Source organism: Lepidochelys kempii, chromosome 1 (genome assembly GCF_965140265.1).
Source record: "Lepidochelys kempii isolate rLepKem1 chromosome 1, rLepKem1.hap2, whole genome shotgun sequence".
Taxonomy (NCBI): domain Eukaryota; kingdom Metazoa; phylum Chordata; order Testudines; family Cheloniidae; genus Lepidochelys; species Lepidochelys kempii.
The window spans coordinates 321,596,854-321,611,225 of NC_133256.1; the positions used below are offsets into that span (position 1 = coordinate 321,596,854).

Genomic DNA, 14,372 nt, shown 5'->3' on the forward strand with positions numbered 1-14,372 from the left:
GACACATTGGCTCATAGCCTCCTCCATCAGAAAAGTGTAGAGGTGAAGTTCTCTAACTTCCCAAGTCTGAGGCAGGACTGAGTGGCAGATGGTACAGCGGGTGATGATGTGGGGCTTCGCCGAGGCGGTAGAGACACTGTTGGTGCTCATCATTCACCGAAAAGGAGCCTGGGCACAAAGCACAGCTTTTGAAGCTGGTTTGCCAAGGCATAATCCCTGGAAGGGGTAGGGTGGGTTGTCTCCTCACTGGAGGAAGAAGTCCAACAGGGAGCCTACCTAACTAAGAACGTTACAAGATTATAAGATACAACTATAAAACCTGAACAACTATTTACATGAAAGCAGAAACAGACAAGGGCTGTCTTAGCAGAGCTAAGAGCACTGAGGAAGAGGGGTTCTGACTCTGGCCATATGGCAGTAAGAGGGAACTGGAGCGCCATAAACCTGCAAGGCTTTTTATAGCCTCAGATGCAGACATGCGGATGACACATGATGCACATGCGGGTCAATGGACACTACTAGGAAAAACTTTTTCACTAGGAGGGTGGTGAAGCACTGGAATGCATTACCTAGGGAGGTGGTGGAATCTCCTTCCTTTCAGGTTTTTAAGGTCAGGCTTGACAAAGCCCTGGCGATGATGATTTAGTTGGGGATTGGTCCTGCTTTGAGCAGGGAGTTGGACTAGATGACCTCCTGAGGTCCCTTCCAACCCTAATATTCTATGATACTACAAAACAGTTCCAGTTCTGGTGCATGACACACATGGGCACCCACCTCTGGAATCCATAGAGACCATCACCCATTCCAGTGCTTCACCACCCTCCCAGTGAAAAAGTTTTTCCTAACATCTAACCTAAACCACCCCCGCTGCAACTTGGGACCATCACTCCTTCTTCTGTCATCTCCTACCACTGAGAACAGTCTAGATCCATCCTCTTTGGAACCCCTCTTCAGGTAGTTGAAAGCAGCTATCAAATCCCCCTTCATTCTTCTCTTCTGCAGACTAAACAATCCCAGTTCCCTCAGCCTCTCCTCATAAGTCATGTGCTCCATCCCCCGAATAATTTTTGTTGCCCTCTGCTGGACTCTTTCCAATATTTCCACATCCTTCTTGTAGTGTGGGGCCCAAAACTGGACACAGTATTCTAGATGAGACCTCATCAATGTTGAATAGAGGGGAACGATCATGTCCCTCGATCTGCTGGCAATGCCCCTACTTATACAGCCCAAAATGCCGTTAGCCTTCTTGGCAACAAGGGCACACTGTTGACTCATATCCAGCTTCTTGTCCACTGTAACTCCTAGGTCCTTTTCTGCAGAACTGTTGCCTAGCCATTCGGTCCCTAGTCTGTAGCAGTGCATGGGATTCTTCCATTCTAAGTGCAGGACTCTGCACTTGTCCTTGCTGAACCTCATCAGATTTCTTTTGGCCCAATCCTCTAACTTGCCTAGGTCCCTCTGTATCCTATCCCCACCCTCCAGCGTATCTACCACTCCTCCCAGTTTAGTGTCGTCTGCAAACTTGCGGAGAGTGCAGTCCACGCCATCCTCCAGATCATTAATGAAGAGATTGAACAAAACCAGCCCCAGGACTGACCCTTGGGGCACTCCACTTGATACCGGCTGCCAACTAGACATGGAGCCATTGATCACTACCCATTGAGCCAGCTTTCTATGCACCTTATGATCCATTCATCCAGCCCATACTTCTTTAACTTGCTGGCAAGAATACTGAGGGAGACCGTATCAAAAGCTTTGCTAAAGTCAAGGAATAACACATCCACTGCTTTCCCCTCATCCACAGAGCCAGTTATCTCGTCGTAGAAGGCAATTAGGTTAGTCAGGCATGACTTGCCCTTGGTGAATCCATGCTGACTGTTCCTGATCATTTTCCTCTCCTCTAAGTGCTTCAGAATTGATTCCTTGAGGACCTGCTCCATGATTTTTCCAGGGACTGAGATGAGGCTGACTTGCCTGTAGTTCCCTGGATCCTTCTTCTTCCCTTTTTTAAAGGTGGGCACTACATTAGCCTTTTTCCAGTCTTCCGGGACTTCCACCGATCGCCATGAGTTTTCAAAGATAATGACCAATGGCTCTGCAATCACATCCGCCAACTCCTTTAGCACCCTTGGATGCAGCGCATCCGGCCCCATGGACTTGTGCTTGTCCAGCTTTTCTAAATAGTCCTGAACCACTTCTTACTATTGGGTCTTTCCTTCAAAACCAAATAGTGAAAATATTGTTTTCACCTTGATTTTTTTCCCTGAGCCCCTTTCTATAATATTATACCTTCACCCCATCCTGGTTCAACTGAGTATTAATTTGAGGCTATAACAGGTTTCAAGTTTTCCTCTCAAGGATGTATAAGGTCTTTTCCTTCCTCTTCGTAGTTATTTTTATGATGTGGAGGTTTTGCTATCACCATAAATGTTACAGATGATTTATCAGGAATATACTGCATGGTGGCTACATTTAAAAATGGTTTTGTTTTCCGCTTGTCAACTGTTCTTTGCATGATGATTGGTATATGTCAAAAAGGCAACCTCCCCACCCACTCTCCTGTCTGTCATTCCCAAGATGGCAGTGCTATTTCCAATTCATGTCTTTGCTCCAGCAACTATTAGCCATGCATGAGCATTTAGCTTGTGTGAGGTACCAGAGTTAATATTATGGCATTAAAAGTATTATTGATATGCTTTATGTACAATATATACACATTGCTTGTGTCAGGCTAAGTTGGGTATAGGGTGGTTGGGTATGGGTCAGTCAAGTTGAAGGGCCACATTGCGTAAAAAGAAGAGGGAGAAAGATGCTCAATACAAAGTAATCAGTAGCAGACTGATCAGTGCAGAAAGCACAAAGGAGAGATCACAGTACTAATGGGCCAAAAACTTCATGCTCCTCTTTCATAAAATAGAAAAAACTCTGTATCCTATTTCAGTCAGAATTGGGATTTTCTGGTAATTTTTTCTCACTTGTTTTTCAGTCCCTCTCACTCTTTGTCTTTTTGACTTTTCTGCTGCTTGTGCTTATTTTCCTTTTGCATTTGCTGGATCAGTTCCCAGGGTTGACATAAACTTGGAGAGAACATGAAAATTTAGCGAGTGCTTGGAAAGCCTCCAATGCTTTTATAAATTCTATGAATTAAAATTGATCTGAACTATCAAATAGAGACATTGTTTTGTTTTTTTCCTAATTTTTATTTTAGCACATTGATCTACTCTATTTCACTGACTCCTAGAAATGTAGGGTAGGAAGGGGCCTTGAGAGGTCATCAGATCCAGCCTCCTGTGCTGAGGCTGGACCAAGTCTAGCTAGACCATCCCATACAGGTGTTTCTCTAACCTGCTTTGAGCCTGCTTACCAGTTTGAGTCCTGCAGGTGAGTTAGTAGGAGGAATGCCTATCTTCTCCTTGTTTGTGCATTGCTTTGGGGTTTAGGAATCTGGATGCCAATGGTGAGGCTGCTGTGTGCATATACAGAGGCAGAAACATAAGTACCTAAGGGACTTCTGCAAAAATTAGGACAGAATGAGTTTGGGCTCCTACAGGCTTTGGCAGCATCTGAGCAGAGGCTTTTTGAATCCCCGTGGGACTGATTCTGGGATTCATGTGCCTAAAGTGGCAGTCAGGCATCTAAGTCCTCTTGTGAATTTGGATCCTAATATCTCATCTCTTTTAATAAGGAGGCAGAGATTATGACTGCCTCCACTTTATCTAAAAAATGCACACCAATTCTGTAGTTAAGATGTCATGTCCCTGCAACCTACGACGCTTCCTGCAGCTCCCATTGACCGGGAACGGTGAACTGCAGCCACTGGGAGCTGCGGGTGGCCATGCAAATATAAACAAACTATTACCCTGTTGGGCCACAGGTTGCCCACCACTGATCTAGGGAATATCGCCAACCTGCATTTCTTTTTGTCACTAGGGAGATGGTACTGCATTTATTCATTACTTTTACTTTTCATATTTTTGTTTGATTTATAAATCAATAGTAGCTAGATAAGACCAATACAGTCATACATAAACCTCAAATAGTGCAGCTGTAATGGGTGTGTATGTTGTGGGGAAAATTGTTTTAGTTATATACCTATCTCAAAACTGTCATACTGCCAACATGTAAAGAATCAAATTAGCTTTAACACTATGCTGTGCATTTATAAAATGTTATCTGAGTCAGGTCTAAGATATTTAATAGCCCTCATAAGCCTCTTTCTTTCTGGACACAGTCTGATATCTGCTGAATCAAAAATATAAAGAGAAGTAAATGATTATAGGAGCAGAGGATAGAAGAATGACAACCTGTGGCTTGGGCTGGAGACTGAAAAAGCTGTTTAACCTGTTGATCATTACAAGTGTAACAACAGACTTAGCTATCATATTGGAACAACAGAGGTGCACCATTGTATAATATTAATTTGCTTTAATTGCTTGTGAAGTACTTATTGATGCAATGTTTAAAAACATCTTATAAAGAAATTATGGCATGTTTAAAATTAATTCACAACATAGAAGGGAAAATAACATAATATAGATTGATACATAGTCTATATGAAGTTCTCTCCTTAATAGCAGTAGTTGCCAGATATTAAATTTCATTCACGCAACATAAGCCCACTAAAAATCTCACATTTTTGTGAAAAAATTAACTTCATTCTCATGTAAAAACTGGTTTGAAATAAAGTTAAAATGATTTGTTCTTACAAAAAAGTCCTTGTCATGACAGAATAGCTATCTGAAAAAAGTAATATACAATGTGAGATATTAATTTTAATTTTAAGTTTTAATATATTTCAAAATGGAAGATTCTGCACTTACATAGTTATATGTCATTGATACTGCAAATATGTTTTTCAGCAAAAAATCTTTGTTCATGCTTAAAAAATGTGCCTTACCTTGATACTGTATTGTACAACATATAGGAGTAAGAAACAAAGTAATAAACCAATTATATGTAAAGAAAACAAAGTCACATTACAAGGTAGTTACAATGATAAATAAAACATTTTTCAGTCTTAACAGAATTTGAAGGCAATTCACAATCATTTCCAGGAATTTTGTGAGATTTAAGGCCATTTATTCTAAATAAAATGTATCTTTGACACATATACTCACAATACTGTGAATTTCTTGTAAAAACTGTACATGCAAAACATTTTATAATTAGATACGAACAGGCATATAGTAAAATTTTGGGTACTTAAATACACAAAACTATTGTGCACAAAGCAATATGGCTGTGCAATTTTTAAACCAGTTAATTCATGAAATATTAGCATCTGTGCACTTCAAATAGCAATGTGATTAGGTGACAACAATGAATCCAAATATTAAGAGCCAGCATCCCTTTGAATGGGCAATCTAGACAATAGGTGACAACTTTACATTTTAAATGGGTGTTAAAACGGTTCATTATAAAATGTCCGTTATAATCACTTGAAAATAGCTTTAAGATGCAAAAGTGCTAATGCTATTAAGCAAAGTATGAGATGATTCTACTAAGTCAGCTATGGGACTTGAGGTAATTATTCTTTCATTACGTTAATATGCAATTGTTCTATTCAGCCAGCAAAACCTATTTTAAAAAATGTAAACTTACATAAATTTAGAAATTGGAGTATCTCTGAAAAATACATAACCCCCTTCCTGAGGCTTAGCTTTATTAGTAAGTCAAATACAGTTACAGTCTTCACATCTCCAGATCTTATTCTCAAATACTGTTTTAAATTTTGACAGATGAATTGACTACTAAGCACTTACGTGAAGCAATTCAGTTATTGAGAAATATGAATGTATTTGTCCTCTTTTTCCTTAGTTTTGCGCTTGTATTTGTCTGGACAATCATTCAAAGAGATATTGCTTCTCCTGTGGCTATAGCTATTGCAAGTTAGAAGATACATGATTCAATATTCCAAACTCTTATTCTTAAGAATATTTATAAAAGTATTGAAATTTAAAAAGTAGTAACATGTAAACATTGATACAGAGGAATTGCATTCCTAAATATGTATATACACACAGTAGTCAGGGAGAACAATATCTTCCGAGTTGAAACTGACTCGTGCTTTCTCCCAACAAATAAATGAAAAAGTAGCTTTTTCATTCAGAAAAAAATGAGACTTGAAGAGAATAGCGTTTAAAAGCTTTTCAGTTGCTCATGCAACCATATTGAGAATTTTGGTATATGAAGAGAATTTGTTTCGATCCAAAAACCTATCGCAAGCTACTACTTCATCCAGACAGACAACAGTCTCAATTCACTGGTTCTTTAAAGTGCACCAGCACTGAAGCACTGAGTCAGTAGCTCTACATGGTTTGTGGTAAGTGTTAACCATTTCGGAGTAGTCATATCTGAGTCTGTAACACATGAAGAGGGGGTGTGTATGGAGGTGGTGCAGGTGATGGCTTGATTCCTCTGACCCTCATGTAAGAGAGAAACTGGTCTGGGATCTCAGCTAAGACATCTTTAGCAAGTCTGGCCATGCTCAATATATAGTTTCCACTTCTGTCAATGTAATCCCGGAATGGCACAAACTAAAATAAAAAAAAAAAAGATACATTATACATCATATATTCCATTGTGTATATGCAAACATATCATACAATATAAAAATTAGGTCTGTCAATCGCAGTTAATGCAGGTGATTAATGCAAAACAAACTATTTTAATCACACTGTAAATAAAAATAGAATACCAACTTAAATTTATTACAGATATTTTTGGATGTTTTTCTACATTTTCAAATATTGATTTCAATTACAACACAGAATACAAAGTGTACAGTGTTCGCTTTATTTTATTATTTTTGATTACAAATATTCTCACTGTAAAAACAAAAACAAAGAAATAGTATTTTTCACTTCACCTGAGAGAAGTATTGCAGTGCAATCCCTTTATTGTGAAAATGCAACTTACAAATGTTGATTTTTTCTTTTTTTAACATAACTACATTCAAAAACAAAACAATGCAAAACTTTAGAGCAAAGGTTCCCAACCTATTTATCATTGTGGGCTGCCCTCCACCCAGAGACCCCTTCACAAAGTGGGGACAGGAGTGGAGTCCTGGGTCTGGGAGGCTGCGCAGGGCTGGGCAGCTGGGGCCCTGGATCCTGCCAGGCTGGGCAGCCGGGACCCTGGGCCCTGCCCAGAACCTGCCGCGTGGGCCATGGGGCCTTTAGCACACAGTGCAAATATTTGTAACAAAAATAATATAAAATGAACACTGTACCCTTTATATTCTGTGTTGTCATTGCAATCAATACATTTAAAAATGTAGAAAAACATCCAAATATTTATAATAAATTTAAATTGGTATTCTATCACTGTTAATAATGCAATTAAAACTGTGACAAATCATGACTTCTTTAAAATCTCACAATTGATTGTGATTATTTTTATTATTTTTTTGACAGCCCTAATAGAAATAAGAGATTTGGAGATAGGAAAGTTTTGTTTTAGATAATTAATAAACTTAAAGCAGGTATCTGCAGGAATGTTAATTTTGCTTCAGACTGCATATGTTTTAAAAAGTAAACCATAATCAGATAATAGTAATTATTGCAAGCCTTCCACAACACTTCAAATTTGTCAAGCCACTGTTGCCTCAAGCAGATGAATATATCCTCTTCCATAAAAAGGTGTATGGGGGAAAGAGCATTTTAGCTGATCCTAATCTCTACTGTAATGAGCCATTAATCCCTTCTACTATGTTTTTGGTATAAATATGAACTGTTCCCTTCCTTACTATTCTAGAAAACAATGATATAGTATTGACAACACATGTAGTCTTATCAGGTATTTACTATCTCTAATTTGTTTCTGCTGCTCCTAAGATCATCTGCTTGACTGGTCATTCTCACATCACCCCACTCTTTCTCCTGTGTGCTGCCCCTTATGCATAGGAAAAACTCCCTATCAAAATCAGTAAAGCTATCACCTTATCTTCCTACAAATGCCTCCTTAAAACTCATTTCTGCCAAGATACCGATAGAACAATTGAAACAGATAATGGCTGCTCAGGTGGTGAGTAATGCTGCATACAACTAATCTATACAAAACTTGCTCATGTTACTGCTACCGTTTTCATCCTTTTTCCATTCCCCAAATGTGTCACACTCACTTACTGCATCTTGTCTAAGATTCTTTTGGCTATGGATTATCTTTTAGTATATGTGCAAGTTGTGCCTGGTGCAATGGGGCCCTGAGCTGTCCATAATCAGAAGGTGCTACTGTTATAAAAATTAAGTATTAACAACTTATTTCTAGCTCTAGATTGATTAATGATAATACATATTTAATTATCATGCCAAAATTTAATAATAGTTTTTTACTGGATTATTTCCATTTATTACTTAATTTACAAAATGAGGATAGAGCCCTTTCTGTGACAGAAACATCCCCCCTCCCCCCTTCATCAGCAGCCCACTGCCCTAGTACTGGGATAACAGCAACTGCAATTGGTATTTACTCTCTGTTTTCATCTCTGTTGTAACCTACAAATGTCACATATTTATGGGTACTACTTGAGAGGCCTTTTTCAAGCCTTTCCATTTCTAAACATGTATTTTTAAGTGGTTACAGGGTGGCATACTTTGCCTGTTGCTTTGTCCTGTGGCATTTAATTTCAGAAAGGGGAACTATGCAAAAATGAGAAGGTTAGTTAAACAGGAATTAAAAGGCACAGTGACTAGCGTGAAATCCCTGCAAGCTGCATGGACACTTTTCAAAGACACCATAATAGAGGCCCAACTTAAATGTATACCCCAAATTAAAAAACACAGTAAAAGAACTAAAAAAGAGCCACCGTGGCTTAACAACCATGTAAAAGAAGCAGTGAGAGATAAAAAGACATCTTTTAAAAAGTGGAAGTCAAATCCTAGTGAGGTAAATAGAAAGGAGCATAAACACTGCCAAATTCAATGTAATAAGAAAAGCCAAAAAGGAGTTTGAAGAACAGCTAGCCAAAAACTTGAAAGGTAATACCAAAATGTTTTTTAAGTACATCAGAAGCAGGAAGCCTGTTAAACCAGCAGTGGGGCCCCTGGACGATTGAGATACAAAAGGAGCACTTAAAGACTATAAAGTCATCGCGGAAAAACTAAATGAATTCTTTGCTTCAGTCTTCATGGCTGAGGATGTTAGGAAGATTCCCAAACCTGAGCCGTGTTTTATAGGTGACAAATCTGAGGAATTGTCACAGATTGAAGTGTCATGAGAGGAGGTTTTGGAATTAATTGAGAAACTTAACAGTAACAACTCACTGGGACCAGATGGCATTCACCCATGAGTTCTGAAAGGATTCAAATGTGACATTGCGGAACTATTAACTATGGTTTGTAACCTGTTCTTTAAATCAGCTTCTGTACCCAATGACTGAAAGATAGCTAATGTAACGCCAATATTTTAAAAGGGCTCCAGAGGTGATCCCGGCAATTACAGACCAGTAAATCTAACATCAGTACCGGGCAAAATAGTTGAAACAATAGTAAAAAATAAAATTGTCAGACACATAGAAGAACATAAATTGTTGTGCAAAAGTCAACATGGTTTCTGTAAAGGGAGATCATGTCTTACTAATCTATTAGAGTTCTTTGAGGGGGTCAACAAACACGTGGACAAGGGGGATCCAGTGGACATAGTGTACTTAGACTTCCAGAAAGCCTTTGACAAGGTCCCTCACCAAAGGCTCTTACATAAATTAAGTTGTCATGGGATAAGAGGGAAGATCCTTTCATGGACTGAGAACTGGTTAAAAGACAGGGAACAAAGGGTAGGAATAAATGGTAAATATTCAGAATGGAGAGGGGTAACTAGTGGTGTTCCCCGAGGGTCAGTCCTAGGACCAATCCTATTCAATTTATTCATAAAGGATCTGGAGAAAGGGGTAAACAGTGAGGTGGCAAAGTTTGCAGATGATACTAAATTGCTCAAGATAGTTAAGACCAAAGCAGACTGTGAAGAACTTCAAAAAATCTCACAAAACTAAGTGATTGGGCAACAAAATGGCAAATGAAATTTAATGTGGATAAATGTAAAGTAACGCACATTGGAAAAAATAACCCCAACTATACATACAGTATGATGGGGGCTAATTTAGCTACAACTAATCAGGAGAAAGATCTTGGTGTCATCGTGGATAGTTCTCTGAAGACGTCCAAACAGCGTGCAGTCGCAGTCAAAAAAGCAAACGGGATGTTAGGAATCATTAAAAAAGGGATAGAGAATAAGATGGAGAATATCTTATTGCCCTTATATAAATCCATGGTACGCCCACATCTTGAATACTGTGTACAGATGTAGTCCCCTCATCTAAAAAAAGATATACAGGCTTTAGAAAAGGTTCAGAGAATGGTAACTGAAATTATTAGGGGTTTGGAACAGGTCCCATATGAGGAGAGATTAAAGAGACGAGGACTTTTCAGCTTGGAAAAGAGGAGACTAAAGGGGGATATGATAGCGGTATATAAAATCATGAGTGGTGTGGAGAAAGTGAATAAGGAAAAGTTATTTACTTGTTCCCATAATGTAAGAACTAGGGGCCACCAAATGAAATTAATGGGCAGCAGGTTTAAAACAAATAAAAGTTCTTCTTCACTCAGCGCACAGTCAACCTGTGGAATTCCTTGCCTGAAGGCTAGGACTATAACAGGGTTTAAAAGAGAACTGGATAAATTCATGGAGGTTAAGTCCATTAATGGCTATTAGCCAGGATGGGTAAGGAATGGTGTCCCTAGCCTCTGTTTGTCAGAGGGTGGAGATGGATGGCAGGAGAGAGACAGATCACTTGATCATTACATTTTAGGTTTACTCCCTCTGGGGCACCTGGCATTGGCCACTGTCGGTAGACAGAATACTGGGCTGGATGGACCTTTGGTCTGACCCAGTATGGCCATTCTTATGTCCTTTTCAAAGGGATCCATTCCCCTCACTAGAGTTCTGCAGGGAATGAGGCTGGGGAGACACTCAAGAGAGATACTTGCAGCTTCCTGGTCCTATACCACCCAGCTCTAGGGTTCATTAGGGCAACTGAGGAGCTTTTCTGATTTATATTAGTGGAGAACTAGTGTAGTGTAGCATTGCTACATCCTACCCCAGTCATACCCCATCACTCTCTCAACAATACCTCTACATGAGGAGACACTTCTGTCAGAGTTATTGCCAGTAGAGAATTCTTTTACACAACAGGGATTCTCTACTGGCCCTTTGCAGCCAGAATCCACTCACTTTGCTGCCTGAGCAGCACTGAATGAATGGAATGGAATGGAACAGAATAGACAATTTGGGCTATTAGTTTCATCATACCATATAGGACTTATATTAGGGCATATTTAACTTCCAATTTCCTATATGGGGATGAGCAGAGGCAACAATTCTTTTTCATCCCAGAAAAGCTATTTCTTATAAATAATTTTGTGTATTTTTTCCCCTTATGCATATCCTCTTGATGCAAGAGGATAAGACTTTTCAGGATGCTAGTAGATCCAAGGAGAATATATAAACAGAAAGTGCTTTAAAGGTGACTTTCAAAGGTAATTTCTTTTTTTTAAATAAAAGGGCTTGATTTTTTTTGCTACTTTATTATGTATAAAAGACTGAAGTTTTTATAAAATAAATAAATTTGATTCCATTCTACATCTATTTTACAGTAGAAATGTAAGAACATAAGAATGGCCATGCTAGATCAGATCAATGGTCCATCTAGCACAAAATTCGGTCTTCCAACCATGGCCAGTGCCAGATGTTGCAGGGGGAATGAACACAACAGGGCAATTATCGAGTGATCCATCCCCTGTCATCCGGTTCCAGCTTCTGGCAGAGATTTAGGGACATCCAGAGCATGGGACTGCATCCCTGACCATCTTGGCTAATAGCCATTGATGGACCTATCCTTCTAATTCTTTTTTGAGCCCAACTATACTTTTGGCATTCACAGTGAGTTCTACAGGTTGACTGTGCATTGTGTGAAGTACTGCCTTTTAAACCTGCTGCCATTTAATTTCATTGGTGCCCAGTGCTTGTGTTATGTGAAAAAGTAAACAACAGTTCCTAGTTCACTTTCTTCTCCACACCATTCATGATTTTATAGACCTTTATCATGTACCCCCAAGTCATCTCTCTTCTATGATGAACAGTCCTGGTGTTTTTAATCTCTCCTCATATGGAAGATGTTCCAGGCCCCTAATCATTTTGTTGCCCTTATCTGTATTTTCTCCAATTCTAAGAGAGGGGGCAACCAGCACTGCACACAGTATTCAAGATGTGGGTGTACCATGGATTTATATAGTGGCATTATGATATTTTTGTTAATCCCTTTCCTAATGGTTCCTAACAGTCCATCAGCTCTTTTGACTCCTACTGCACACTGAGCAAATGTTGGCAAAGAACTATCCATGATGATTCCAAGATTTTTTTTTTGAGTGGTAACAGCTAATTTACACCCCATCATTTTGTATGTATATTTGGGATTATATTTTCTAATGTACATTACTTTGCATTTATCAACATTGAATTTCATCTGCCATTTTGGTTGCCCAGTCACTGAGTTTTGTGAGACTCCTTTGCAACGCTTCGCAGTCAGCTTTGGACTTAACTATTTTGAGTAATTTTGCATCATCTGCCTATGTTGTGACCTCACTGTTCAGTCCCTTTTCCACATCGTTTATTAATATGTTGAGCAGCACAGGTCTCAGGACCGATCCATTGGGGGCCCTTTATTTACCTCTCTCCATTGTGAAAACTGACCATTTATTCCTACCCTTCATTTCTTATCTTTTATACAGTTATTGATCCATCAGAGGACCTTCCCTCTTATCCCATGACTGCTTACTTTCTGAAAGTCCAAGTACATTATATCAACTGGATCACATTTATACACATGCTTTCTGACACCCTCAAAGAATTCTAGTAGATAGGTGAGACATGATTTCCCTTTACAAAAGCGGTGTTGCCTGTTCTCCAACATATTGTGTTCATCTATGTATCTGATCATTCTGTTCCTTTAGTTTCAACCAGTTTGCCTGGTACTGAAGTTAGTCTTACTGGCCTGTAATTGCCAGGATTGCCTCTGGAGCCTTTTTTTTTTAAAATTGGCATTACATTAGCTATCCTGCAGTCATCTGGTGCAGAGGCTGATTTGAGCAATAGGTTACATACCACAGTCAGTAGTTCTGCAATTTCATATTTGAGTTCCTTCAGAATGCTTGGGTGAACATCATCTGGCCCTGGTGACTTATTAGTGTTTAATTTATTGATTTGTTCCAAAATGTCCTCTATCAACACCTCAATCTGGGACAGTTCCTCAGATTTGTCACCCAAAAAGAATGGCTCAGGTTTGAGATTCTCCCTCACATCCTCTGTAGTGAAGACTACTGCAAAGCATTCATTTAGCTTTTCTGCAAGAGTGTTTGTCTTCCTTGAGTGCTCCTTTAGAACCTCGATCGTCCAATGGCTCCACTGATTGTTTGACAGACTTCCTGCTTCTGATGTACTTAAACTTTTTTGTCTCTTTTGCTAGTTGCTCTTCAAATTCTTCTTTGGCCTGCCTATTTGTACCTTTAGACTTTATTTGCCAGAATTTATGCTCTTTTCTGTTTTCCTCAGTAGGATTTGATTTCCAATTTTCAAGGATACCTTTTAGCCTCTAATTACCTCTTCTACTCTAGTGTTTAGCCATGGTGGCATTTTTTGATCCTCTTGCTGTTTTTTTAATTTGGTGTATATATTTAATGAGTCTTTATTATGGCATTTTTTGAAATGCAGTTTGCAGGCATTTCACTCTTGTGACTGTTCTTTTTAATTTCCATTTAACTGTCTTCCTCACTTGTGTATAGTTCCTCTTTTAGAAGTTAAATGTTACTGTTTGTGGGTTTGTTATTTCCCCTCAACCAAGGATTTTAAATTTAATTACATTCTGGATGCTATTACTGAACAGTTCAACTATATTCACTTGTTGGATCAGATCCTGTGCTCTAGTTAGGACTAAATCAAGAATTGTCTCACTTGTGGGTTTCAGGATTAGCTGCTCCAAGAAGCAATCGTTAATGGTGTCTAGAAATTTTTGTTCTGAGGTGCCTTGTTCCCAGTCAATATGGGAATAGTTGAAATCCCCCATTATTGTGGGCTTTCTGTTTTTGTAGCCTCTCTAATCTCCCTGAACATTTCACAATCACCATCACCAATGAGTACATCTGACCCAAAGGAATGGGGGAGAGGTGTAACGGCTGGAGAGCTGCAGCAAGGAAAGTGAAGGGATTACAGTTATGGTGAGGGGCCTGAAAACCATGTCAAGTGCATGTAGTGGAGTATTTACTAGGGTTTCACTATAGCCCAGCTGTTGTAATTTCTGTAAATTAACTGGCATGGCAATGAAT

General features: G+C 39.0%; 1 protein-coding gene across 10 annotated transcripts in view; it reads right to left on the reverse strand.

The window, feature by feature from the left end:
- Positions 1–4,766: 4,766 nt before the first annotated feature.
- The window catches only part of CPNE8 (copine 8), a 296,010-nt gene continuing 286,404 nt past the window's right edge, over positions 4,767–14,372 (reverse strand). For 9 of the 10 annotated variants that reach the window (XM_073328394.1, XM_073328405.1, XM_073328393.1 and 6 more), the window contains one exon: positions 4,767–6,536. In XM_073328394.1, the coding sequence (XP_073184495.1) occupies positions 6,348–6,536 (189 nt within the window). In that variant the 3' untranslated portion in view covers positions 4,767–6,347. The remainder of the gene's footprint in view (positions 6,537–14,372) is intronic. The other variant, XM_073328399.1, reaches the window with a different exon arrangement.